Raw genomic sequence first — 27395 nt, 5'->3', positions numbered from 1 at the left:
GGCCATGTCAGGAAGAAGTGAGAAAGATTTGGGGGGAACTGAGCACATCAATAAAGCTTCTCTCTATCTAGGTTATTATGCCCAGTTTATCACCTTGGCTTAATCTGAATGCCTTGAATGTAAGGCAAAAGGAAGTCAGTAAAAGGATTTGAATAAGAGACTGACAGGAGCTCAACAGCAGTAGATAAAGATGACTGCAGTATCACAACTCTGGATGGACTCTAGGATAATAAAAAAATACATTCTAAAACTTATAAATCATATAGGACAAGTTATGATTAACAGAATCAGAACTGAGGATCTTTGTTAATACTCAACCACCAGATGTGGAGCAGCTTTGGGTGGTTAAAATGAAAGTAAAGGCAAGGGGACAGGCTAAACTGGTTTTTAAGATGTAGCTAGAATACCCAATACAGGCAATAATTATTACTACTGTTTACAAAGGATATACCAAGTTAACAAGGATGCACTGGTGACAAGAAAACGTGAAGGGTACAGGGTTAAAGCATAAAGTTTGTTGTCTGCTCTACATGAAGACAATACTAGGTCTCATTATCTTAGGAAAAGTCTAGAATGCAAGTCAGAAATGGGATAATGCCATTTTCTACTACATTAACTAACTAATACATTTGATGTTTTGCTACCAGTTGTCCAGATTCAAGCTAACTTGGTCAACCTCTTCCATCCTTTTTTCAAAATTTAAGACCTAGTGTGTTTACTATAAAACTGAGTGCAATGTGGTTAATTACATCTTTACTTTACATGACCACAAGAAATGTGTAAGTTTTGAGACTTTCAGCACAGAAGCTAAATTAAATTCAAGGAGTGGTGAGGAACCCTCACAAATCCTCTTGGCTCTTTCTAGTTTGCTGAACATTTTGCAGGATGCAATGAGCGACATCAAGACAATGGGTTACAATGACACTTCTGGTATCACAGAACAATCAACTCTGCAATATTTTCAGCAAAATTGGGAAGTGACAAGAGGACTGCAATGATTCCCCCCTTCAATTGTACTTGCTTCTGCACTAACTATCCCTCTTAACCTGGCTACTGGGGCAGTAAGCACAATCTGTGCTTAAGTCAATTTTCATTTCAGCTTTTCAATTCATGATTGTAGATTCACACTTGGCATACCTAGGAAAAGATGCGAAGACAATTAACTAGTTTCTCAACTTATTTTCCCAAAAGCCATCATATCTCATGAACATTGGGCCCAACCCATGATTGATGGAATGTAATTAACTTATTATCTAGTTACTGAAATCAGGGCTGTAAGAATACGGTAAAAACACAGATTCCTGTATATGTAAGTCACAAGGTGCAAAAAAGAGGGGCTATATAAAAAACTGAGAAACAATCTTGCTTTTTAAACATCGACTTTCAGGTAAATACTGGAGGCTGTCTGAACTGAGAACATTTACAAAAAAATCACCTGTGCTAACAGAAGGTCAGTGGAATCAACATTAGTACCTCTGGGAACCCTACTGAAGACAATACTCCCACAGACAAACCCATTTTAATTAGCTCAGTTGAAAGTTTAATAAAAACGGCTGAAAAAAACAAGTCTAACGACGTGAGCATTGCATTCCTTTGTCATATTCCATGGGGAACTAACAGTTATGAATTGTCCATGATAACTATCGAGAGATGTTGATACGGCTATCAGAGTGATACACAACGTAGCCCTTTATTTCAGCCCCTTGATATTCTCAGGTTGCTAGCATTTTAGAAAGGATAGAACACTAACAATCTGCATATAATATGCAAACACTAAGCGTAGGCTGTATCACTTGCAGTTATTCACTTTAAAAATATAATCTGCTTCACATCACTTCATTAAAAGCAGTTGAGACAAATGATTTAACAGAACAGTTCAAGGTAACATTTCCCCTTAGAAAAAATGTTTATCAGTTTTAAATACCTATTTTCATAGCTTGTTATCATTTTGAATTTTAAAGTAATTTAACTTCTTGTTCATTGAAATTTGTTTTCTCACACGATTTACATTCATTTCTTACAACTAGTCTTAAACATTTTGACCTGTCTTCTACTTATTCTTCATGTCAATCAATCTTATGACCATTAGAGAGTTTAAGGGCTCAAGTCTATCTGGTTATACCTAGCTGCCTGGTGGATATACAGAAAATAAATGTCAGAAGACTAACCAAGTGCCACTATAAACTCTTGAAGTGATAACTCTAGTGAACAGGTTAGAGAGCAAGAGCAAGATCATTAGTGGACGCACTTTAAACTGTGCCACTTGGATAAACTAGTAGTAGGTTAAGTTATCTATTGTGTATGGAAGTATTGGTAAAAATATAGTACTAGTAAAATTTACTTCAGCTGCTAAAAAAACATCCCAGAACTATGAAAACAAAGTTGATGTGTCTCTCACCTGCAGGTGGAAAACGGAGCAAACTGGACACCTTTTTCTTTGCATTCTCTCACTATTCTTTCCTTTACATTCCTGCAGAGGTCTATAACCCTGTAACAGAATATATAGTTAAAAAAAATAAAACAAATTTAAAACATTTCCTATGCAGCACTCTATGCACTAATTTGCCTTCAACTAGCAATATTCCCTTTTTATTACATTTATGCCTCTAGTTTAAAACTCACATACAACTACAACAATCTTCCTCACTAGTCCAAAACAAAAGGAGTACTAGTGGCACAAGTACTCCTTTTCTTTTTGCGAATACAGACTAACACGGCTGTTACTCTGAAACTAGTCCAAAACAATACACTTTAAATGAAACCAAACCTAAACTGTGATTATTAAAAAAAAAAAAAGCATAAGAAAAAATAATGCCCACCAGACCTCTATAAAAATAGTACTATTCCTCTTCTGGGCATCTATTGGGTGACAAGTTTATAATTTTGATTGTAGATGTTAGCTCTTGAGACTCTATTGTTTTTTCAGAGGACATAAGAGAGCACTGTACTATCAGTGAAGAGGAATGTGTTGGATATTTTCTTCTGAGCTGAAGTGGGGCAAAGGTGTTTGGCACAGTAGCTTAGAAAACAATTCAAAATAGAAGCATGTACATGTACACTATGCAATACAACATCCTTTTGATTTGAGCTAGAAGAAATTCCTCCAGATGTTGAAGATGTGTATTAATTTACCAGCTAGACTCTTATTAAAATTATAATTTGGCACTAAACTATTAAAATAAGTCATAAAACCAGTGATATTTATTTAATTTTATTATTGCATTTCTCTGGGACTAATCCTGGGGCATTCAAAACTTTGAAACACAGTTTGAAAGGTGGGTTTTTTCATTTAATTTAAACCACTCCAGGTAGGCTCTCACACAGAACCAGAGAAATGCTATTTAACAATTGTTTAAGTTTAAAAGTTTTATACAGATCTGTATTTGGAAAAAAACATTTGGATTTGGAGGGAGGAACATTTGAAATTAAAATAATTTTCCTCAAAATGTCTATCAGCTAATCTACAGTGACATGCTGGTAGAGACTCTGAAGGAAGGTACAGGCCCCAAAGCCAAATCCGGAAATGAGTTAGTAAGTGAGCAGAATGAGTGAAAAATAGGTTTGAATCAACAGATGTAAAAACCTGTTCACTCTGCTCTGCTCACCAAACTGTAAAGGGGAAAGTGAGAAAAATCTAACTCAAGTGACTGGATACTTTGACACTAGCTGAAAATTAAATTTCTATAAGGGAGATAATAATTAACTAAATTTCAGTTGTTTTAAAATCCTTCCACCGACACATTTTAGAGAAGGAAACAGCAGCCACTAAAACAAGGACTGAAACAGTGTTATAGTAGCTGCTAAATCCAAGAACCAGGATGCTGGGTTTGTTGGGATTCTGAACACACGCAAGTCATTTCAAACTTAATTTCCTATCAACTCTATAATCATAAGCTATCAGGGGACCAAAACTGATAAGAATCTGTTTAACGTGTGGGGTAAACAGGAATTTTAAAAAAAGAAAATGAACAGAGCAAATAGGTTACATAGCACTTGAGATCTCCAGAATTTGACCTATTTAAATATGTTTAGGACTTGATTCTCAGTTGTGGTGGAGAGCTGAGGTAAAGCTTAGAATAGAGACATAATAATACTGGGGGCATCTGCACTGAGCTAGACCCCTGATGTAAATGTAATTTGAATCAGCTGCCCAAGGGGATATCTGGCAGCCAAGGATCAGCAGGGTCTAAGGACATCCTATCCATGCTCCCTGGTTGGGCTGTAGGAAGGGGTGGTCTCCCCTGTGCAGGAGAACTCCAGCTAGCCAAACTGGCTTCCAGGCCATTTTGCGCTGCCCCATTGCAGGAGAAGAGCTGGTATACAAACCTTAAACCACATGATTGTTTAAGATTAGGTAATACAAAATGAAGCCTACTTCCTTCCCCTGCTGGCTAGCTCACTTCTCTGCAAGCATCTTACTCACAATTCTGTCCCTGCTTAGCCAAGTACAACTTTAGAAAAGCAGCAAGCAAGAAGGGGAGATGCTGAGCATCTGCCTGCCACCGAGTGGCTGAGATAGCAGTTTTTCATGCTGGTTTTAAAATACGGGACATGTCCTCTCCAAATCTGGACTACCACCAGATATGTTGGCACTTTTCCACCACTCCCAACAAAGGGATCCATTCAGAGAGCAAGGTTTCATGATGCCTTAGATCAAGATATCTCGTGTGCTCCTGTGGGAGCAGAGAAGAGGCATATACCTGGATGGCTATTCAAAGAGAACAAGTAGAGAAGTCAGGCAGCTAAAAAGAGTAAGCTACTACTGTGCTCATCAACTTCAACCCCTGCTAAGAATTGCTTCTGCAGTAAAGGCAGATGCACACCTGGTACTGTTGTACTGTACCATACCACAACCCCAGAAGAGATCTTACATCCACAGGAAGGGAGCTCACCCAACAAGTTGGGAAACATTTAGCTCCTTCAGGAATTCTTCACAACACTACATAGTTTTAATAATTTAAACTGTAAAATCATCAAGTGTCATCAGCTCATTCACTCAACCTCTTAAGAATGATTTTTCAAAGAGCAGTTTAAAGACCAGAACTGTCACATTGCAAACCCACAATAAAAAAAAGTTACAATCCTAAGCAAGCAACATAAGCATATTGTAAAGTATTTATTCTGCATGGAATGGTTATGTATATGAAGTTTGAAACAGAATATGGCTCTGATTCTACATTTTACTTTTAACATTTCATTAATTTTTCAAGCCCAGTGCCACTTCTAATTCAACAGTACCAAAAGGGACTACACTTCTGACCACAGAATTCATATAATTCATGCTTCACAATGGCTCAGAAGTACACATTAACATAGCTTGGCGTGTTTTCGTGCTTAAGTAAATATAACGGTTTATTCTTTATGTTTTATGCATACACACTTTCAAATTCCTATCAATGTCTCAAATTAAAGAAAAAAATGCTCAAAGACAAACTGAATAGATATCCATTACAAGATAACCAAGTTTTAATAGAAGTTTTGAACAAAAGACTACTACAATTATTTTACCTATCCCAGGGAACAGAAGTCTCAAATGATTCTCCTATTACATAGTAATCCAGGCCCAGGTCCTATTAAAGAATGAAAAGAAAGGAAAGGACCAGTGAATTAGTGTCCTAATTAATGTACATCTTTAGCTTCAGGATTCCAATTTACTTTAGGCAGCTGCTAGACTGAGAATCACTGTTTTGTGTGATTTTTACCTCGAAGACAGATTTGGCAATCTACACTTATAAGATTTACATATCTCAAAAATCAAAGAATATATATACTGGGACCAAACCTAAGTTTTAAATATTAGGAACAATGCTGAAAGGGACTGGTAGTGGGATGCAACGCTTTTCATTTTTCGGCAAATAGTACAAATCTGACCCTAACGGATAGCTACCAAACATTGTTACCACAGACGCATGTTTAATAATCTATGTTAAACACCTGGGGGCATTGTTCCTGTCTCTTAGTGAAGAAGTATTTATATCACAAAAACCGCCGCTATTCACAAAAGCACACTTCTTGTCTGTCTCAACAGTGGCTGACTGAATGGGCATGGAAACAATCAGCCACCTTCCCCATGCTTAGAAATGGTTCCTTCAGTTTATAACTTCACAAAGTTGCCAGTACCTATGCTGTATCTGTTTAGTGATTAGAAGACTTCAGTTTTCCCAGACTATCAATCCAGCAGCTTTTATAGCATCATATTAAGTAAAACAGATTTTTAAAATAGTCATATTATATCTGTCTACAATCATAACTTTCAAATGGATTACTTGCAGTGTTATCAGGTAACATTGTTTTTGTAAACATTACATTTCAGCAACATTATTCAGATATGTTAGCAAACTTAAGTGATTACTCAATAACTCAAGGAGACTATTAACATGTTTAAAGTTAAGCACCAGCATAAATCTTTGGAGGATTGAGGCCTAACATTGGTTTTGATAGTGAAACTATCACACAAATATATGTATCAGTTCCCTAAAAATGACACCATACAGAAAAACAGGTTACAAACTACAATTTTGCAATGAACCTGAAATACCAAAAAAGTCACCAAAATTATATGCTAAGTAAAAAGATAGGCTTTTATGTACTCTTCGGAGAATAAAATAATGAATTCTGAGATAAAACACCATTGGAAACAAACAAGAAACTTTTCACAGTAATAAATCTAATGGCAAAATAATTGAGAAACAAGTAAAATACTTGAGTAATTTTAAAAGAATTTGAATCTTTAAGTGTGTTGAAAGCCATTAGGATATCTGAAAATAAGTTCACTGGTTCTTCAAATCAGATGTACTATACAATTTTGAACAGCCTGCATCTGAGACTTTAAGAGACCACAGGATGTAAAGAAAAAATGTGACTAGAGTATAAAAACATAATAAAAAAATCACAAATACATAGCACTCACTCACGGAATACAAAAATAAATCTGAATCAAGATTCAACGGAAGAAATATGATTTTATTAGATACCACCTTCCCTTTTTGCCCAAGACAAGAAAGTTAGCAACCAAGTGAACATAATGATAAAACTAAGTGATGCTACCATAGAATCAGACTAATAGTTGGACAACAATAGGCAAGGAAACAGTATTCCTTTAGTAGACTCAAATCAATACAAAAGTTTAGAGAGAGAAATCAAGTGGGCCAACTCCATGAGAGAAGGGCCTAGAAGGGAAATTGCCATAAAAATGAGAAAATACTACAGGAGTGGAGAAAAAGGGATAGCAATGCCTAGGAGATAAACAGTCAAGACGACTTAGAGGTCATAATTTAACATGTGGTTTAATGAAGTCCAAAAAAGCAAAAAATAAAACAAAAACCCACCAAACAAATAAGACAACCCCCAACCTGCCAGTCAGTAAAAAGAAATGATTACCTTCAAAAATTAAATGTGAAAAGTGGGATCAGGACTGAAAGTGATTGAAAGTATTATTGGAGAGATATAAAGAAAGCCAAGAGAAATATTCTCCAATTAGGTCTTTGAAAAAGGAAGACAGAATAGAAGCAAGAACAACTAGATAAAGAAGTGGGGAAGACAGAAGGAGCCCAACTGTGACTATTCTAAAAGCTTCAGAACGTTTACCACCACAAAGATAGTCACAACACCTGTCCTATGAAGTTTAAGAGTTGTTATTGACTGGACAACAATGTGACAATGGGGCTCATTAAGTGTCATTATTCACCACATTATAAACAGAAGAAAGGACAAATGAAAGGATGAACTAAAATGCTGATAAAGTAAAAGTGGACTAAATTCATGTTGATTCAAGTATATATTATAGTATATATTGATATAAAGATTGCACATTTTATATTATGCACACCGAAACCAACATTATAAAATGTGCTTCTGCTTGCAGAAGGTTTAAGTCTACCATAAAGATTATGGGATACAATATCACAAATGGGAAACAATGTTACACAGTACAAGTGTGTTTGCAATTTTGAAACCATGGAATCATAATGTAGAGGAAAACTATTCCCAAAATGCTGGTGCAATTTACTAGCCATTTTGTGAAGAAGGCTCAGAGACTGCTCATAATTCTGAATGGGAAACTTGAGACACACGTATTTGAAACTTATTTTTTTAAATCTCTGAATCATTGTATTTTAGGCATTTCTACTAGAACCATGGCTGAGTATTTGAACACCCACAATATTTAGTATTTTGTCCAGCTGTATACCTCCAAACATATGCACAGCTCTAAGTAACAATAGCAGCTATACATGTGTATCCAAGGCCAGATACTAGCTCATCATATTGAATTATTGGCAATGTGAATAGAAAAAGAGGATTATAAAGTATCCTAATCTTTAAACATGGAGTATATCTTGTCTAAGGAGTTCTCTTGTGACTTACAAAGAAGTTCCCTGCACTGTGTCACATGAACACACTGATTCCTGGTCTTATTCCCCAGCCCAGAGTTCTATCGAAGATAGGAACTTAACTGCTCAGAAGAGCACCATGCACTGCTTAAATGACTCCTTTGGAGAAACAAGAAGTGGCAGCAATAAGCCATGGAGAAAGTCCATCCTGTCATCCCAGCTGAAAGAATGCTGGCTATAACATGGGATCTTGAAGTCAAGTAGTTTATAGTGGAGGTAATGAGATAGATCTTCCAGGATGCAGATGACCTCATTGAGAAACGCAAACAAAAAAGTGCATTTCTATGGTGGAAAGGCCTGCCAAATTACTGGTGTGCATATACATCAAATAATTATTGCTGACTGGTTAGTATTACAGCAGCACCCAGAGGCTCCAACCAAGATTCGGGCCCCTTTGTGCTAGGCACCGTACAAACAGTCCCTGCCTCTAAGAGCTTACCATTTAAACAAACAAGACAAAGGGTAGTAGAAAGGATGCATTTATCCCCATTTTATAGATGGAGAACTGAAGCACAGAGAAATTAAGTGACTTGCCCAAAGTCATACAGAAAGTCAGAAGCTTGAAACTGAACATAGATCTCTCTAGTCCCAATCCAGAGACTTAACCACACAAAGTCTTCCTTCCTTGCTGAATGATTGCCTTTTAAAACACGCTTAAGTCCTACAATTAAAAACAGCATTGAGTACTGAGTTTGTAGATTGGAGCCAGGAACTCCTGGGTGCTAATCCTGGTTCTGTCACTTACTCAGTTTGTGGCCTGGGGAAAGTCACTTATGGCCTGATTTTCAGAGGTAAAGAGCATCTGCATCTCCCAAAAGGTCAGTGGGACACCTGGATGTTTAGCACCTCTAAAGATCAGTCCATTAGGATTTACAATTCAATTTCTTTATCTGTCTGGAAAAAAACTTGCCATAAAAGGGGGTGCAAATTAATGTTTGTACAGTTTTTTAAAGCTGAAAACCACAAATAAATGCCCAATTTATGTACATGCAGTATTGTTGTAGCTGTGCTGGTCCTAAAATATTAGGAAGAGAGAGAAGGTGGGTGAGGTAATATCTTTTATGGGACCAACTTCTGTTGGTGAGAGAAGCTTTTGAGCTTACACAGGACTCTTCTTCAGGTCTTGGAAACTAACTGAAAGCGTCACTGCAAGGGCCCTACCAAATTCATGGCCATGAAAAACACGTCATGGACCATGAAATCTGGTCTCCCCCTGTGAAATCTGGTCTTGTGTGTGTTTTTACCTATACTACACAGATTTCACAGGGGAAAACAGCATTTCTCAAATTGGGGGTCCTGACCCAAAAGGGAGTTGCAGGGGAGGTTGCAGTATTGCCACCCTTACTTTTGAGCTGCTGCATTCAGAGCTGGGTGGCCGGAGAGTGGCAGCTGCTGACTGAGGGCCCAGCTCTGCAGGCAGCAGCACAGAAGTAAGGGTGTCAATACCATACCATGTCATCCTTACTTCTGTGCTGCTGCTGGTGGCGAGACTGCCTTCAGAGCTGGACTCCCAGCCAGCAGCTGCTGCTGCTCTCCAGCAGCAGCGCAGAAGTAAGGGTAGCAGTACCACAACCCCCTACAATAACCATGCAACACCCTCAACACCTTTTTTTGGGTCAGGACCCCTACAATTACAACACCGTGAAATTTTAGATTTAAATAGCTGAAATAATGAAATTTACGATTTTAAAAATCCTATGACTGTTAAATTGACCAAAATGGACCGTGAATTTGGTAGGACCCTGGTCATTGCTAAAACAAGGTGGAACACATTTCAAGTAGTTAGCACATTTCAAGGGACCATTTAGGGTGAAGTTTCCCATGAACACACAGAGTCATAAGGAGGACAGGAAGGGGGTGGGGAACCAACTTGAGGGCGGGGGGTTGTTCGTGGGTTACAGATTGTTGTAATAAGCCCTAAATCCAGTGTCTCTATTCGTTCCATGATTTAAAAAGATAGGCCTGTGAGCTAAATTCATTAAACTTTGGCAGCCATTAAAAAAGTGTTGTGCAGGTTTCCTTTGAGGAAGGGGACTGAGAGGTCAGATATGGAGTGATTGCTTTGTGAAAAAAAGAGTGTTCACTTACACATGATCAGATGTTTTTATCTTTTATCATGCTCCTGTGTGAATTCATTTGAGAGCGCAGTGATTGTCTGGTTTCATCCACATAGTTGCTGTTGGGACATTTAGTGCACTGGATGAGGTCCACTGCATGTTGTGATAGGCATGTGTCTAGCAAAACTTTGCCAGACACTAAAAATCATGGATTTTTACCTTATTTAGTTAGCAGTGACATACTGAGTTAGTTTCCCAGAAGCTGAAGAAGAGCTCTGTATAAGCTCGAAAGCTTGTCTCTCTCATTAACAGAAGCTTGTCCAATAAAAGATTACCTCACTCAACTTCTCTCTAAATTTATGTACATGTAAAAAAAGGCACAGCCCCAACAGAGAGTTTTGATTAATCTTTTCAAGTCTAAAGAAAGTTTGCATAAAGAATTTCAAAAAAAATCTTTATGGTTTCTATATGATTCGTTGGGTACGGAAATAGTCATACCAGAGCAGCAGAGAATAAAAGAGTGACCTACCCGAAGGTAAGCGATGACAAATGTCAGCATGTAACCTCTCTGTCCATTATCTTCTCCAGCTGCCAGACCACTGCAATTGATGACAGTTAATTATTAACATGGATTTCAAGTCAACTGTTTTTCACAGCTTTCCAATAAAAATAATAAAATACTTTGGGTCAAGAAATTTATATGCAAATAGATCAGCAACAACTTCAACCTGAAATGGTTTCCAGTTTAAACCAGAGTTGAAATTTGTTTCAGGTCACCTAGCAGAAATCCTCTTATTTTTTAAAAACAATGTTTTATCCCTGGTTGTTGAAAGGCCCACACGAAGAAGGGGAACTGATCATACAGACCGGGTAAACAGTGAAACTCGCTATACATGGAATAGTTATGTACAAAATTAACAATCTGGGGCGGGGGTGGGGGGAGTATTTCTCAGTGATGCTAAGCATAGACATTACTTGTAAAAATCGTAGGTAAAAAATTCCATCAGAAGTGTGATTTTTTTTAATGTGACTGAATCTTTTAGAAGACAGTAAACTGCTAGTGTTAAAAATGTGTCCACTACACACTTTTAAATCTATTCTATTTGTAAAACCCGAAATTTCGTCTTATTTTAAGTTGGATACAGAATTTGGGTAATCAAGATGATAGTCTAAAAAGTTTAATATTAAAAATTATATATGTAAACCTAAAACTATCAAAAGGTATGTATTCTTACTAGATGTTTGTACAGGGTCTAGAACAATGGGGCGCAAACCATCACTGGGGCCTCTAACTGCCACTATAATACAAGTTATTACTACTAATCATGCAATTGTCATGACTTCCAGATAAGGAGGTTTCAACCTGGAATTAAGGTTGAAAGACCCGATGATTAATTCAGGGTAACGTATTACAGAGATTGTGCAATTATCCCGAAGTCGAGCACTATAATCCCAGGAAATTCAGAGTTAAGATTAAACAAAAGAAATGCAAACATATAGGGAAGTGCACAGTTAGCACACCAGAACTCTGTCTCATAACAACAACAATACCATGTAATAAAACGTAATTATGATTAGCGTGTACAATAGACTATATTAAGCAGATTTTAAAAGACAATAGTTTTTTTTTTTCCTCATTTTTTCCTCTCTTCATGTCACGAAGGCAGCACTAAAGTTGTTGGATGCCTTCATTGTGCATTTCCACATCTTAACATGTTTGTCTTTCAAATTAAGCTTAAACTCTGGATTTCCTGCATTTTCATAGATTTTTCAGGGCAGAAGGAACCATTACATCATATAGTCTGGCCCCCAAATTGTGTTTGACTGAAGTGCATCATCCAGAAAGCCTTCTAATCTTGATTTGAAGATATCATGAGATGGAGAATCCACCATTGCATTTAGTTGTTTATTCCAAGTGTCATTCAACCTCCCATTAAAAATCTGTGCCTTATTTCTAATTGGAATTTATCTGGCTTTAGCTTCCAGCCATTGATTCTGGTTATGCCTTTCTCTGCTAGACTAAAGAGCCCTTGGGCATCTAGTATGTTCTCCCCACAAAATTAATGATACATTGTAATCAAGTAATCTCTCAATCTTCTATTTGACAAGATTAACAGACAGACCTCTATGTTTCCCACTGTAAGGCATTTTCTCCAACCTTCAAATAGTTTTTGTGGTTCTTTTCTGCACTCATTCCAATATTTCGACATCCTTTTAAAAATGTGGGAACCAGAACGGGACACAGCGTTCTAGTGTATGTATCATCAGCGTAATATACAAAGGTAAAAACCACTTTCCTACTCCCCTGATTATACATCCAACTATTTCATTAGCCCTTTTAACCATAGCATTGCTCTGGGAGCTCTTGTCCATTATGTCCCCTAAATCCTTTTCAGAATCCATGCTATCCAGGATGCATTACCCAATTATGTAAGCATGACCTTCCTTCTTTGTTCCTAGATGTAAGACTTCAAAATTTGGTTATTTTAAAATACATTTTGTTTGACTAGACCTAGCTTAACTAAGCAATCCAGATCACACTGTATGACTACCTTGTCCATAGTTATAATGCTTGTTGGGTTTTTTTGAATAATTACACCATTACCTTACCTTCAATTTAATATAATTTTATATTGAGGAATTTCTTTCTTCCTTTTTTTTTTTAAGATTAAAAACTACATACATGAGCAGTTAACAAAAAATGAAGAGAGCGTTACTATGTGATATTTATAATTATCTGAACACATGTAATATCAGTTTGAAATCTTTTTGGGCCAGATTCACCAGTGTGTTCTGCTTGCTTTACTCCAGTCTGGAGCAGCATAAAAGTCAGTTTCTACCAGCTCCTGTTCTCCCCCTACCCCCATACACACACAGTTTACCCCTCGATAAAATTCCATCCAAACTCTCCCAGTTTCCTCAGTTTGTGCCTGTCCTTCCCTTCCTTCCTGTTCTCCCTCTTGAATAGGTCTGGTGCAATGGACAGATTTGGAAAATAAACATTTAGGATTAATGGTTTTGCCATTCTTCGTAACTAAAAGTTTCTTCTCCAACAGGGGATTATGAACAACAATCTTCTACAAAGAATTCCAGTAAGAACTGTTTTCTTGAAAAATGGCTGCCCTCTCCTTTTATCATCAACTTAAATGGACCCAATTTTCAGAAAGTATTGAGCATCTGCCCTCTGAAAATCAAGCTCCTTTATCGTGTCTCAAAGTGAGCACACAAAAATGGAAGCACCCCATATTATTTGTATTACCATAGTGCCTAGGTCTAGAACGTCATTGTGTTAAGACTCTGCACAAACAGAACAAAAAAACCCACTGTCCCTGCCCCATTTGTTAGTTTTGAAAAGATAGGCTTGAGTGTAAGATGTTCCTGATTCCTTTTCAATATTTTCTCACCAGAGGTTTATTAACCCCAACTTCTTTTCTGTATCAGTGCTACAACCACCAGCTTTAAGAACTGAATAAGAAAACCTAGAATGAAAAGTCATAACACTGAGCTGGAGATGAAACCGCTTAAATCTTCATGACTCCATTTAAAAAAAAAACTTCTACTTATCTATATTGTTCTTTAATAGACTCCACATGTGTCAAGAGAATATAAAAGGTTGACCATAGTTCCAAAGTTAAGAGGATTGCCATAAGAAGAGGTAAAAATTAAATGAAGTTAAGCTTTTCTTAGTAGATTCCACACAGTTCCTAGATAAAAAAAATCCTCTAAATCAATCACTGGTGTTTCTAAAATAATTCACATTGAAAATGGAGAGTTCAAAGAACATTTTCCTCAAAACTAAAGGAATGCAGCCGGAAAATCTCAGAACAGCTTGTAAAACTTTAGCCTACTCTCCATATGTTTGATTAAACTACTAAATTTGGCTTTGCCTCTCCCCTACAGTCAATGGGATAGTGTCCTCCTGAACACTCGCCTTGCTCTTCTCTCAATACACAAAAAGCATTCCATACAATCAGGAATACAAGGTAAGAGTTTTGGACAGGTGAACTTTGCTTTTCTGTTAATTTTAAGTTATTTTCCATAAGCAAGATTTATACTTCATTATATACTTTCTGCAGTCATGTAGTAAAAAGCTCATCAGTGTAAAGTAATGTGAAAAGCAAACAATCTCTCTAAACAGCATCAGTTAAAATAAAGATCTCTGCCTATTTGTTGTTGTTCACTTGGAGATTTAGTAAAAAGCTAGGAATGTGAGTCTCAGTGATCAAATATGATCAAAACAAATGTTAGTAGCTTAACATCAATATTTCTTCAAGTGATTAATGACTTGATTAGCCCATTGCTGAATAGACTATGAAGCGAAAATGAGATTTAAATTTTAAGCCTTGAATGTAAAAAGATGCTTGAATCAGGTGCTTGAATCAAACTGCATTTACAACAAAACCTGACTCATTACCATCACTGCAATGTCCTTGATGCTACGTACTTTTGCTTCCTTAGATGTGAATGGGACTTAATTCCTGGTTGTTTTTTCCTAGACAAAAATGGACAAGATTTAACTGATCTCTTCTATGTTAATATTGAAATTTTAAGTGGTCATAGTTCTACGGGTTTTTTTTACATAATACTTCATTCAGCTCTGCTAGATCAATCAGTTTTTCATGATCAATCTTTCTATTAGATTTAGTTCAGATTGCATAACTCCCTAGTTTCAGTTTTGTATGAGCCAAAAAACCTCAAATTCTGATTGGCTAAAAATTACTGGGTTTGACCATTACAAAACTGCTGAATCTTGGTGCTTTTGTAGCTAAATAGCTTAAGGTTGCTAGCATAACAAAACAACACTGATTGCTAGTTTCAGGAAAACTTCTCCCTGATACCGAGAAAACAAAGATTCAGCAACAGGTTTATGGGAACCTTTTGACATATTAAACCTGAGAGAATAAAACCTGGCAACATTTGAGGTTTCTCAGGTTCTAGTTTTAGACTGAAGATTTCCTCTCGGAGAAAGACCATATCTGTGTGTGTTTTGGATAACACCGAATACTGTTTGTGTTTAACAAATTATTATAACATTCTTGAATCAGATCATGTTTGTTCAAGGGCTGTCAAGTGATTAAAAAAATTAATCACGATTAATCGCACTGTTAAATAGAATATCATTTATTTAAATATTTTTGGGTATTTTCTACATTTTCAAATATATTGATTTAAATTACAACAATACAAAGTGTACAGTGCTCACTTTCGCTTTTTACAGTGCAAATATTTGTAATAAAAAATATAAAGAAATAGTATTTTTCAATTCACCTAATAAAAAGGTTGCACTACAGTACTTGTATCATGAAAGTTGAGCTTTTAAAAATAGAATTATGTACCAAAAAAACTGCATTCAAAAATAAAACAATGTAAAACTTTAGAGGTTACAAGTCCACTCAGTCCTACTTCAGCCAATCACTCGGACAAACAAGTTTGTTTACAATTTGCAGGAGATAATGCTGCCTGCTTCTTGTTTACAATGTCACCTGAAAATGAGAAGAGGCATTCACATGGCACTATTGTAGCTGGTGTTGCAAGATATTTATGTGCCAGATGTGCTAAAAATTCATATGTCCCTTCATGCTTCAACCACCATTCCAAAGGACATTCATCCATGCTGACGATGGGTTCTGCTTGACAATGATCCAAAGCAGAACAGACCGACGCATGTTCATTTTCATCATCTGAGTCAGATGCCATCAGCAGAAGGTTGATTTTCTTTTTTGATGGTTCAGGTTCTGTAGTTTCTGCATCTGAGTGTTGCTCTTTTAACACTTCTGAAAGCATGCTCCACACCTCATCCCTCTTAGATTTTGGATGGTGCTTCAGATTCTTAAAGCTTGTGTGAGTGCTGTAGCTACTTTTAGAAATCTTGTATGGTATCTTCTTTGCGTTTTACCTTCAAATTTTCTGTGAAAATGTTCTTAAAACAAACATGTGCAGGGTCATCATCCAAGACTGCTATAACATGAAATATATGGCAGAATGCGGGTAAAACAGAAAAGGAGACATACAATTCTCCCCCAAGGAGTTCAGTCATAAATTTAAACTAACACATTTTGTTAACAGGTTTCAGAGTAGCAGCCGTGTTAGTCAGTATCCGCAAAAAGAACAGGAGTACTTGTGGCACCTTAGAGACTAACCAATTTATTTGAGCATAAGCTTTCATGGGATACAGCCCACCTCATCAGATGTATAGAATGGAACATATAGTAAGATTATTATATATATTACACACACACACACACACACACACACCAGGAAAAGGTGGAAGTAGCCATACCAACTGTAAGAGGCTAATTAATTAAGATGAGCTATTATCAGCAGGAGAAAAAAACTTTTGTAGTGATATTCAAGATGGCCCATTTAGACAGTTAACAAGGTGTGAGGATACTTAACATGGGGAAATAGATTCAATATGTGTAATGACAGCCATTCCCAGTCTCTATTCAAACCCAAGTTAATGGTATCTAGTTTGGATGAGCTATTACCAGCAGGAGAGTGAGTCTGTGTGTGTATGGGGGTGGGTTTTTGGAGGGGGGTGAGGGAGTGAGAGAACCTGGATTTGTGCAGGAAATGGCCTAACTTCATTATCATGCACATTGTGTAAAGAGTTGTCACTTTGGATGGGCTATCACCAGCAGAAGAGTGAATTTGTGTGTGGGGGTGGAGGGTGAGAAAACCTGGATTTGTGCTGGAAATGGCCTAACCTGATGATTACTTTAGATAAGCTATTACCAGCAGGACAGTGGGATGGGAGGAGGTATTGTTTCATATTCTCTGTGTATATATAAAGTCTGCTGCAGTTTCCATGGTATGCATCTGATGAAGTGAGCTGTAGCTCACGAAAGCTCATGCTCAAATAAATTGGTTAGTCTCTAAGGTGCCACAAGTACTCCTTTTCTTTTTGCGAATACAGACTAACACGGCTGTTACTCTGAAACTAGTTTGCATAGTAATTCAAGCTCAGCAGTTTCTCACTGGAGTCTAAAAAGAAAAGGAGTACTTGTGGCACCTTAGAGACTAACCAATTTATTTGAGCATAAGCTTTTGTGAGCTACAGCTCACTTCATCGGATGCATACTGTGGAAAGTGTAGAAGATCTTTTTATACACACAAAGCATGAAAAAATACCTCTCCCCACCCCACTCTCCTGCTGGTAATAGCTTATCTAAAGTGATCACTCTCCCTACAATGTGTATGATAATCAAGTTGGGCCATTTCCAGCACAAATCCAGGTTTTCTTCCCCCCCCCCACCCTCCACACAAACCCACTCTCCTGTTGGTAACAGCTTATCTAAAGTGATCACTCTCCTTACAGTGTGTATGATAATCAAGGTGGGATTATCTTATTAAACTGGAGTCTGTTTCTGAAGCTTTTCTGTTGCAAAATTGCCACCTTTAAGTCTGTTACTCAGTGACCAGAGAGGCTGAAGTGTTCTCCTACCGGTTTTTGAATGTTATGATTCCTGAGATCAGATTTGTGTCCATTTATTCTTTTGCGTAGAGACTGTCCGGTTTGGCCAATATACATGGCATTGTACAGGGGCATTGCTGGCACATGATGGCATATATCACATTGGTAGATGTGCAGCATGTCATCTGGAATGCTGGCCAAAGCATGAAGGGGCATATGAATGTTTAGCATATCTGGCTTGTAAATACCTTGCAATGCCAGCCACAAAAGTATCATGCGAACGCCTTTTCTCATTTTCAGGTGACACTGTAAATAAGAAGCAGGCAGCAGTATTTCCCATAAATGTAAACAAACTTGTTTGTCTTAGTGATTGGCTGCACAAGTAGCAGCACTTAGTAGACTTGTAGGCTCTAAAGTTTTACACTGTTTTGTTTTTGAGTGCACTTATGTAACAAAAAAGATCTACATTTGTAAGTTACACTTTCACGATAAAGAGATTGCACAACATTACTTGTATGAGGTGAACTGAAAAATACTATTTCTTTTGTCATTTTTACAGTGCAAATATTTGTCATAAAATATAAAGTGAGCACTGTACACTTTGTATTCTGTGTTGTAACAGAAATCTATATTTGAATATTTAGAAAAACCAAAAATATGTAATAAATTTCAATTGGTATTCTATTGTTTAACAGTGCTATTAATCGCAATTAATTTTTTTAAGTTAATCGCATGAGTTAACTGTGATTAATTGAGAGCCTTAGTGTTTTTTTGTTTGTTTGGGTTTTTTTTTAAGTCTTTTTACAAATAATCTCTACCATCAAATTACTACTATGGAAAAATAACTGAAAAGACCTGGACTGATTAACCACTGGTCTTAATGTTTTTGTTTTTTTTTTTAATTATCTAAATATTTCCTAATTCTGAACTAATTGACTCACTCTCTCTCCACAGTTCTATTTCCATTTTAAAAATGAAAGTAAACTTCTAAGGAGTATTATTTAAACAAATATTTCAGCACATATATGTTTTTATGCAATGTGATATGATCCAAAATTATGAGAATTCCATCTTAGCTCTTCCACAAAGTTCTGAGAAAATAAGTAGTATGTGCAGGACATCTCAGCAGAATACAGATGTGTTCAAATATATGAAATTACACCATTCCACAGATATCTTAATAGTGGCTCCTTGAATTCATAACTAAGAGATATAGGTTGGATTTACATACTCTTGTATTCACCAGGTGAGCAAAACTGGAATGGCTCTAATAGTAGACTATTAAGTCGCAAAGGTGCTTTGGGCATGAGTGAGCAAAGACATTGGGGCCACAGAGAAGGCAAGAGATGGGGAGACTTGTATTGCTCAGCAGCAACACAAACCCACCAATAGAGGAACAGTGCTGAAAGAGGTGTCTTATTTTTCGTTGGCTTGAATCTTATGGCTGCAACAAAGGGCATCATAATTGTTTTAGTGGCATGAGACCTGAGGACTCTGGTCTAGAAAAGAAACCCCCCAATGAAGAGGGATAAAAATGAAAGTAATTTACAAATAAAAATGGAGCTAGAAGCTTAAACTGATCAAAATTAAGCCTCACTTTTATTACTATATGCAGAACGGGTAGCTCCATCTATAGGTAAGATTGCCTAATACTTTCCATTTATAACACCCTGTTTTCAATGCAGTGAATGAAACAGGGATCCTGTGGAAAAAGTCGTATGTGATCATGTAATTAAAGAGTTATAATATATACACACAGGGGGATGATTTATGGTTGCACTAGCAGCTTTAATTCTGGCGTTTATTAACGTCTGAGTGCTTGTCTTTGCCACCTTACATTCTTGTGTATTTTTATAGGTAATAGAAAAAAAGCTAATAAAGTGCACTAAAAAAAAAAATCACGGGAATTTTATATATTCAAGAGTGACCAAAGCATACCATATTGTTTGTTAAACATGCTTTTCCGAACCACCTATGGAAAATTTGGTTTACAGTGCGAGTTCAAAAAGATGGTCTAGAAGCACAGAAAAACTTAATATGAATTTATAAAGTACAGCACTGACTGCTTAATTCAAAACATATGAAAAGTGAAACTGAGAATTAGAATTAAAAGTGTTAGTAAGGAGAGTAAATAATAGCAAAGAGTTTGTTTAAAAAGGAAATAAAAATGCAGTTCTGACAAATGAGATCTTCACCATGATTTTCATCAATCAGTCTTGTAATCAATCAAGCCAGATGGACAGAAACCACCCTATCATTACTCAGCCTGTTACTGAAGTGAAATGTTTTCTGTCCCTTTGTAACAGCACAACACAATCAGTGACAAGGGGTGGGATGCAGCTAATTCATCAAATTCCTTTGATTAAACACAATTTCCCCTTAAAACAAGCTTCCTTTTTTTATATGCTCTAGTCAATATTTCCAAATATTAACCTTATAATTTTGTCTCCCTCCTCTGTGCTTTAGGAAGGACGCTACTCTAGTGTCACAAAATAGCAGCCAGTTTCCAGGTCTACAAGTCTGAACACTATGACTAGCATGAAAGAAAGCTTTAACAACATTTCAGATTCTATATTTAATCAGATACTGTAGTAAACTGTATATCTAACCTGCAGTTTCTCAAATTAAAATGTTAATCAGAAAATTAAATGGCTTTTAACTGTAAAGGGAACATTATATATTTAATTCTACAGATTTTCATTTTAACTTTATAAAATGGTTTAAGGACATAAAACACATAAAATTTCCATTTTGTTTTTGTCTTAAAAATGCAGTAGCCTAATTTTAATTGGGAAATTTAACAGACACACTCCATATCAGAAATAAAATGCCTTGAAAATCATACCCAAATTTGGCAGCAATATCATAAACTTGCTTTTCATGCTGAAGAACCTTCTCTCTGTCACCCTCAAAGAGTAATGTAGCTACACACAGTTCGTTGGGATCAAATCCTTTAAACTGTGAAAAGAAAATATCTGTATCATGTTATAGTCCACATGGCAGAACCCAGGCTTAAGTAAATATACTTTTTCCTTTTCCTTCAACTACACATAGGTACAATGTACTCAAAGTCACTTTGGGTTAGCAAGTATTCTTGTGGGATAGGAATAGAACAGTAACTAAAGAAAACAAGTTGCACAGAACGTTTCAGATATTTCCTAGTCTATTTTCAAGCACTCTTGACATCATTCATAGAAATTTTTGTGCACTATACTGAACAACTGAAGAAGAATACAGACATTTGATATGTTATATGACAAATTACTAAGCGGAGGTGTTTTACACAGCACAGGAACAAGGGAATTTTATGTTCCTCTTAGAAATTCTTCCATATGAAAATTATGCCCTTAATGTTACTGCTTTCACCTCAACACCACTGGGAGGTGGCAGTGACGTGATCCCAGACAGTTTCATTCTACTGGACTTGCAGAGGGAAAGCTTCTGCACTGCTAAAGGCACTTTGAATAGAAGGGCAGAGAGGAAAGATGAACCTATCTGTTTGGAGTCTTGATACTCCAAGCTGTTAGAAGGAAACGTGTGAACCCTTCTGTTCCTACTTAATATTACTCTACAAAAATGATAAAGAAAAGCAACCAGAAGCATGAGTCACTATGCTGGTCAAGCATTGTTGCCAGAAGCATTATCATTCATGCAATCCTGGACCGGGGAGTGCACTATAAGGAAAGGAGGAAAATAAACAAGGAAGAAGAATTTAAGAAGTAGGGGAGGAGTATACCACAAGTGCAAAAGCGGAAGGGGAAGAAACTTCATCAAGTGGTTTGATATTATCTTGGTCTGGAAGTGCATTTAGTCTCTTGTTCCAAGAATGGGAGTTTGGAGCTTTGGTAGGCGCAGGGTCAAAGATCAATGAAGATATTCCAAGAGAGGGACAGGCTTGCATATTGCTCTTTAATAGTCACTGAAAGCGTATTCATTGACTCCAGAAAGCTTTCACCAAGTAGAGAATTTTAGGAAAGGAGTGGGGAAGAATATAAAGTAGGAGGAGGTTGCAGAAGGCCCTTCCTATTGTCCAAGTGGAAAGGGTCAAAGAAATGGGTATCGACTAAGAAGTGTGTTGTATAAGGGGAGAGAGCTAAGCACACAAACAGAAACAAAACGGGAACAAAAAGAGGTACATGAAAAGAGAATAACTTTACTGTCAGGGCAGAACTGATAAAAACAATCAAATTAATAATGGACTTTAGCTTAGGTATGCATATAAGAGATACATAAAAATATACATTATTACATACAAACAAACATGTTACCTAGGTGGTAAAGAAAGGCATCCAAAAGTTTGCAAATGCCAGAACTAAAGTTACCTGTGAAGTCTTAATTAAGCTCTCAAGTGCTTGCATTAGGATACACTAACTACGTGATCATTACTATTTTTTCCACAGCACACTGCCTCGTTTACTGCATGGAATAAACAAGTTCACTGAATAAGCAGCTATTCAATATTTTGCTTTATGCTGATCATTCAATGTGTAGCCCTAGGCCTTATATACTTCACACTGATCAAACCCTTATTTGGATACAAGATTACTAATTTCCTTATGGACTTTTCTATGGTGCTCACTGTAGCATCCGAATGTGTCACAAACATGAATTTATTTTCACAACATAGCTATGATGCAAGTTATTATTCCAGTTACATAGATGGGAAACTAAGATAGACATTTGTGATAGATGTATACTAATGCAAGAAGTATGGAGAATAAGCAAGAAGAACTCGAAATGGTAGTAAACAAAACACAACTATGACATACTTGGCATCGCAGAGACTCGGTGGGATAATATGCATGACTGGAATATTGCTATAGAAGGGTATAGCTTGCTCACAAAGGACAAGAGGGAAAAAAGGAGGCGGTGGTGTCATATATATAAAAAAATGTATACACTTGGACTGAGGTTCAGATGGAAATAGGAGACAGCCTTGTTCAAGGTCTCTGGGTAAGGATAAAAGGGCAAAAAACAAAGGTGATGTCATGGAAGGGGGTCTACTACAGACCACCTAACCAGGAGAAAGAGGTGGATGAGGCTTTTTTAAAGCAACTAACAAAATCATCCAAAGCACAAGACTTGGTAGTAATGGGGGACTTCAACTACCTAGACATCTGTTGAGAAAATAACATAGCAAAGCACAACAAATCCAACAAGTTCTTAGAATATATTGGAGACAATTTTTTATTTCAAAAGGTGGAGAAAGCTACTGGGGACAGGCTGTTCTAGATTTGATTTTAACAAATAGGGAGGAACTAGCTGAGATTTTGAAAGTGGAAGACACCAACTTTTTGGGTGAAAGTGATCATGAAATGGTAGAGTTCATGATTTTACGGAACAGTAGGAGGGAGAATAGCAAAATAAAGACAGTGGATTTCAAGAAGGCAGACTTTAGCAAGCTCAGGGAGCTGGTAGGTAAGATCCCATGGGAAGCAAGTCTAAGGGGGAAAGGAATTGAAGACTGTTGGCAATTTTTCAAAGAGACATTATTACCGGCATATCCCACTGCGTAGGAAAGATAGGAAGTAGGGCAAGAGACCACCCTGGCTTACCCAGGAGATCGTCAATGATCGGAAACAAACAAACAAAAGTCCCACAAAAAGTGGAAACTACGTAAAATTACAAAGGATGAATATAAACAACACAAGTATGTAGGGACAAAATGAGAAAAGCCAAGGCACAAAATGAGATCAAGAGACATAAAAGAGTAACAAGAAAACATTCTACAAATACATTAGAAGGAAGAGGAAGACTAAAGAAAGGGTAGGCCCGTTACTCATGGCGGCTTGGGGTGGGGGAGGTAAACAATAACAAAAAATGTGGAAATGGCAGAGATGCTTAATTACTTCTTTGTTTCAGTTTTCACCAAGAAGGTTAGCGGTGACTGGATGTCTAACATAGTGAACACCAGTGAAAATGGGGTAGGATCAGAGGCTAAAATAGGGAAACAAATTAAAAATTACTTAGAAAAGTTAGATGTATTCAAGTCATCAGGGCCTGATTAAATGTACCCTAGAATACTCAAGGAGCTGATTGAGGAGATATCTGAGCCATTAACAATTATGTTTGAAAAGTCACAGAAGATGGGAGAGATTCCAGAAGACTGGAAAAGGGCAAATATAGTGCCAATCTACAAAAAGGGAAATAAGGACAATCCAGGGAATTATAGACCAGCCAGCTTAACTTTTATACCTGGAAAGATAATGGAGAAAATAATTATGCAATTAATTTGTAAGTAAGTCAGCATGGATTTGTCAAGAACAAATCATGTCAAACCAACCTGATAGCTTTCTTTGACAGAGTAACAGGCCTTGTGGATAGAGGGGGAAGCGGTAGACGTGGTATATCTTGACTTTAGTAAAGCTTTTGATACTGTCGCGCACGACCTTCTCATAAACTAGGGAAAGGCAACCTAGATGGAGCTCCTATAAGGTGCGTGCATAACTGGTTGGAAAACCATTCCCAGAGAGTAGTTATTAGTGGTTCACAATCATGCTGGAAGGGCAAAACGAATGGAGTCCCGCAAGGATCAGTTCTGGGTCCGGTTCTTTTCAATATCTTCATCAATGATTTAGATAATGGCATACAGAGTACACTTACAAAGTTTGCAGACGATAGCAATCTGGGAGGGGTTGCAAGTGTTTTGGAGGATCGGATTATAATTCTAAATGATCATTGTTAAAAAGTGCCGGGCGGGGGGGTGGGAGGGGAGAGAGACACAATAAGAAGGCATTTTCAGAACATAAACAGCCATACTGGGACAGACTAATGGTCCATCTAGCCCAGTATCCTGTCTTCTGACAGTGGCCAATGCCACAGAGGGAATGAACAAAACAGGGCAATTATTGAGTGATCCATCCCCCATCATCCAACCCCAGCTTCTGGCAGTCAGAGGTTTAGAGACACCCAAAGCATGGGGTTGCATCCCTGACCATCCTAGCTAATAGCCATTGATGGAACTATCCTCCACGAATTTATCTAATCCTTTTTTGAACCCAGTTATATTTTTGGCCTTCTCAACATTCCCTGGCAAAGAGTTCCAAAGGTTGACTGGGAGAATGAAGTAGTACTTCCTTTTGTTTTAAATCTGCTGCCTATTAACTTCATTTTGTGACCGTTGTTCTTGTATTATGGGAATGGGTAAACGGCATTTCATTATTGACTCTCTCCACACCATTCATGATTTTATAGATGTCTATCATATCTGTCTCTTTTATAAACTGAACAGTCCCAGTCTTTTTAATCTCTCCTTTTATGGAACTGTTCTGCACCCTTAATCATTTTTGCTGCCCTTCTCTGTACCTTTTCCAATTTGAATATATATTTTTTTGAGTTGGGGCAATTGAACTGCATGAAGTATTCAAGGTGTGGGCATATCACGGATTTATATAGTGGCGTTATATTTTCTGTCAGTTTCTATCCCTTTCCTAATGGTTCCTAACATTGTTAGCTTTTTTCACTGCTGCACATTGAACAGCTGTTTTCAGAGAACTACCCAAGATTTTTCTCAAGTGGTAACAGCCAGTTTAGATCCCATCAGTTTGTATACATAGTTGGGATTATGTTTTCCAACACGCATGATGTTGCATTTATTGCTATAGAATTTCATCTGCCATTTTGTTGCCAAATCCCTCTGTTTTGTAAGTTCCCTTTTTAACTCTTTGCAGTCAGCTTTGGTCTTAACCATCCTGAGTAATTTTATATTGTCTGCCAATTTTGCCATTTCAGTGTTCACTCTTTTTTCCAGATCATTTATGAATATGTTGGAGAACAGGTCCCAGTACAGACCCTAGCAGGATCCTGCTATTTACCTCTCTCCATTCTGAAAACTGACTATTTATTCCTACCCTTTGTTTCCCATCTTTTAACCAGTTCCTGATCCACGAGAGGACATTCCTACTTATGACTAGGGCCCTACCAAATTCACGGTCCATTTTGGTCAATTTCACGGTCATAGGATTTAAAAATAATAAAATTACATTATTTCAGCTATTTAAATCTGAAATTTCACGGTGTGGTAATTGTAGGGGTCCTGACTCAAAAAGAAGTTGTGAAGGATTTGCAAGGTTGTTGTGTGTGTGTGTGTGCGCGCGGGGGGGCGGGGGGGTGTTGCGGTACTGCTACCCTTGTGCGCTGCTGCTCGCGGTGGCCCTGCATTCAGAGCTGGGCAGCTGGAGAGCAGCGCAGCTGGAGAGCAGCAGCTGCTGGCTAAGAGCCCACCTCTGAAGGCAGAGCTGCCACCAGCACAGTGCAAAAGTAAGGAGGGCATGGTATGGGATTGCTACCCTTACTTCTGCGCTGCTGCTGGAGGGGTGCTGCCTTCAGAGCTGGGCGCCCAGCCAACAGCCGCCACTCTCCAGCTACCTGGCTCTGAAATCAAAGCAGAAGTAAAGGTGTCAATACCATAACCCCCCTAAAATAACCTTGTGGCCCTCCCCTCCCGCAACTCCCTTTGGGTCAAGATCCCCAATTTGAGAAACACTAGTCTCCCCTGTAAAATCTGTATAGTATAGGGTAAAAGCACACAAAAGACCAGATTTCACGGTGGGAGATCAGATTTCAAGGTCCATGATGCGTTTTTCATGGTCGTGAATATGGTAGAGCCCTACTTCAGACTCCTGACTTTTCTTAAGGGCCTTTGGTGAGAGACCATGTCAAAGGTTTTCAGAAAATCAATTACATTGACTAAGTCATCCTTGTCCACATGCTTGTTCAGACTCTCACATAATAACAGATTGGTGAGGCATGATTTCCCTTTACAAAACCATGCTGACTCTTCCCCAACATATTGTGTTCATCTAGGTGTCTGATAATTCTGTTCTTTACTACAGTTTCAACCAATTTGCCTTAAGTATATTAAAAGCAAATATAGTCTTAACGGTATTGGTCCATTAGTGGATGGAAATGGTAGATTTCTCAATAATGCAGAAGCATAAGTGTTCAATAAACATTTCTGTTCTGTTTTTGGGAAAAAACAGATGTAGTCTTATATGATAACATTCTTTCCATTCCACTGGTATCTCTGGAATTACCAAAAGTTAAGCATTTTAAAATCAGTATGTCTGGATAACTTGCATCCAAGAGTTTTAAAAGAGCTGGCAAAGGATCTTGCTGGACTGTTAATGTTGATTTTCATTAAGTCTTGCAACACTGGGTAAGTCCCAGAAGACTGAAAAAAAGCTTATATTGTGCCAGTATTAAACATGGTAAACGGGATGACCTGGCTAATTATAGGCCTCTCACTCTGACATAGATTCCAGATAAGATAATGGAGCAGCTGATACATGACTCAATTAATCAAGAATAAAAGGGCGTAATAATGCCAATCACACGGGTTTATGGAAAACAGATCCTGTCTAGCTTGGTATCTTTTTTTTTTTTTTTTTTTTTTTGAGATTACAAGTTTGGCTGATAAAAGGTAACAATGTTGATGTAATAGACTTCCGTAAAACATATGACTTGGTACTCTGAAACTTGTCATTTTGATGAAAAAACTAGAAAGATATAAAATTAACATGGCACATATAAAAT

General features: G+C 37.3%; 1 protein-coding gene across 2 annotated transcripts in view; it reads right to left on the bottom strand.

Annotated features, from left to right (window-relative positions):
* AGPS (alkylglycerone phosphate synthase) overlaps positions 1-27395 on the bottom strand; it is a 141087-nt gene that overhangs the window by 23647 nt on the left and 90045 nt on the right. For both annotated transcript variants that reach the window (XM_077829877.1, XM_077829878.1), the window contains exons 14-17: positions 20707-20819; positions 10977-11046; positions 5509-5570; positions 2399-2488 (exon numbers count right to left, since the gene is read on the bottom strand). In XM_077829877.1, the coding sequence (XP_077686003.1) occupies positions 2399-2488; positions 5509-5570; positions 10977-11046; positions 20707-20819 (335 nt within the window). The remainder of the gene's footprint in view (positions 1-2398; positions 2489-5508; positions 5571-10976; positions 11047-20706; positions 20820-27395) is intronic.

This window comes from Eretmochelys imbricata, chromosome 11 (assembly GCF_965152235.1).
Source record: "Eretmochelys imbricata isolate rEreImb1 chromosome 11, rEreImb1.hap1, whole genome shotgun sequence".
In the NCBI taxonomy this organism is placed as follows: Eukaryota; Metazoa; Chordata; order Testudines; family Cheloniidae; genus Eretmochelys; species Eretmochelys imbricata.
Note: the sequence above shows the minus strand (reverse complement) of the source record. Positions and strands in the feature narration are given on the sequence as shown.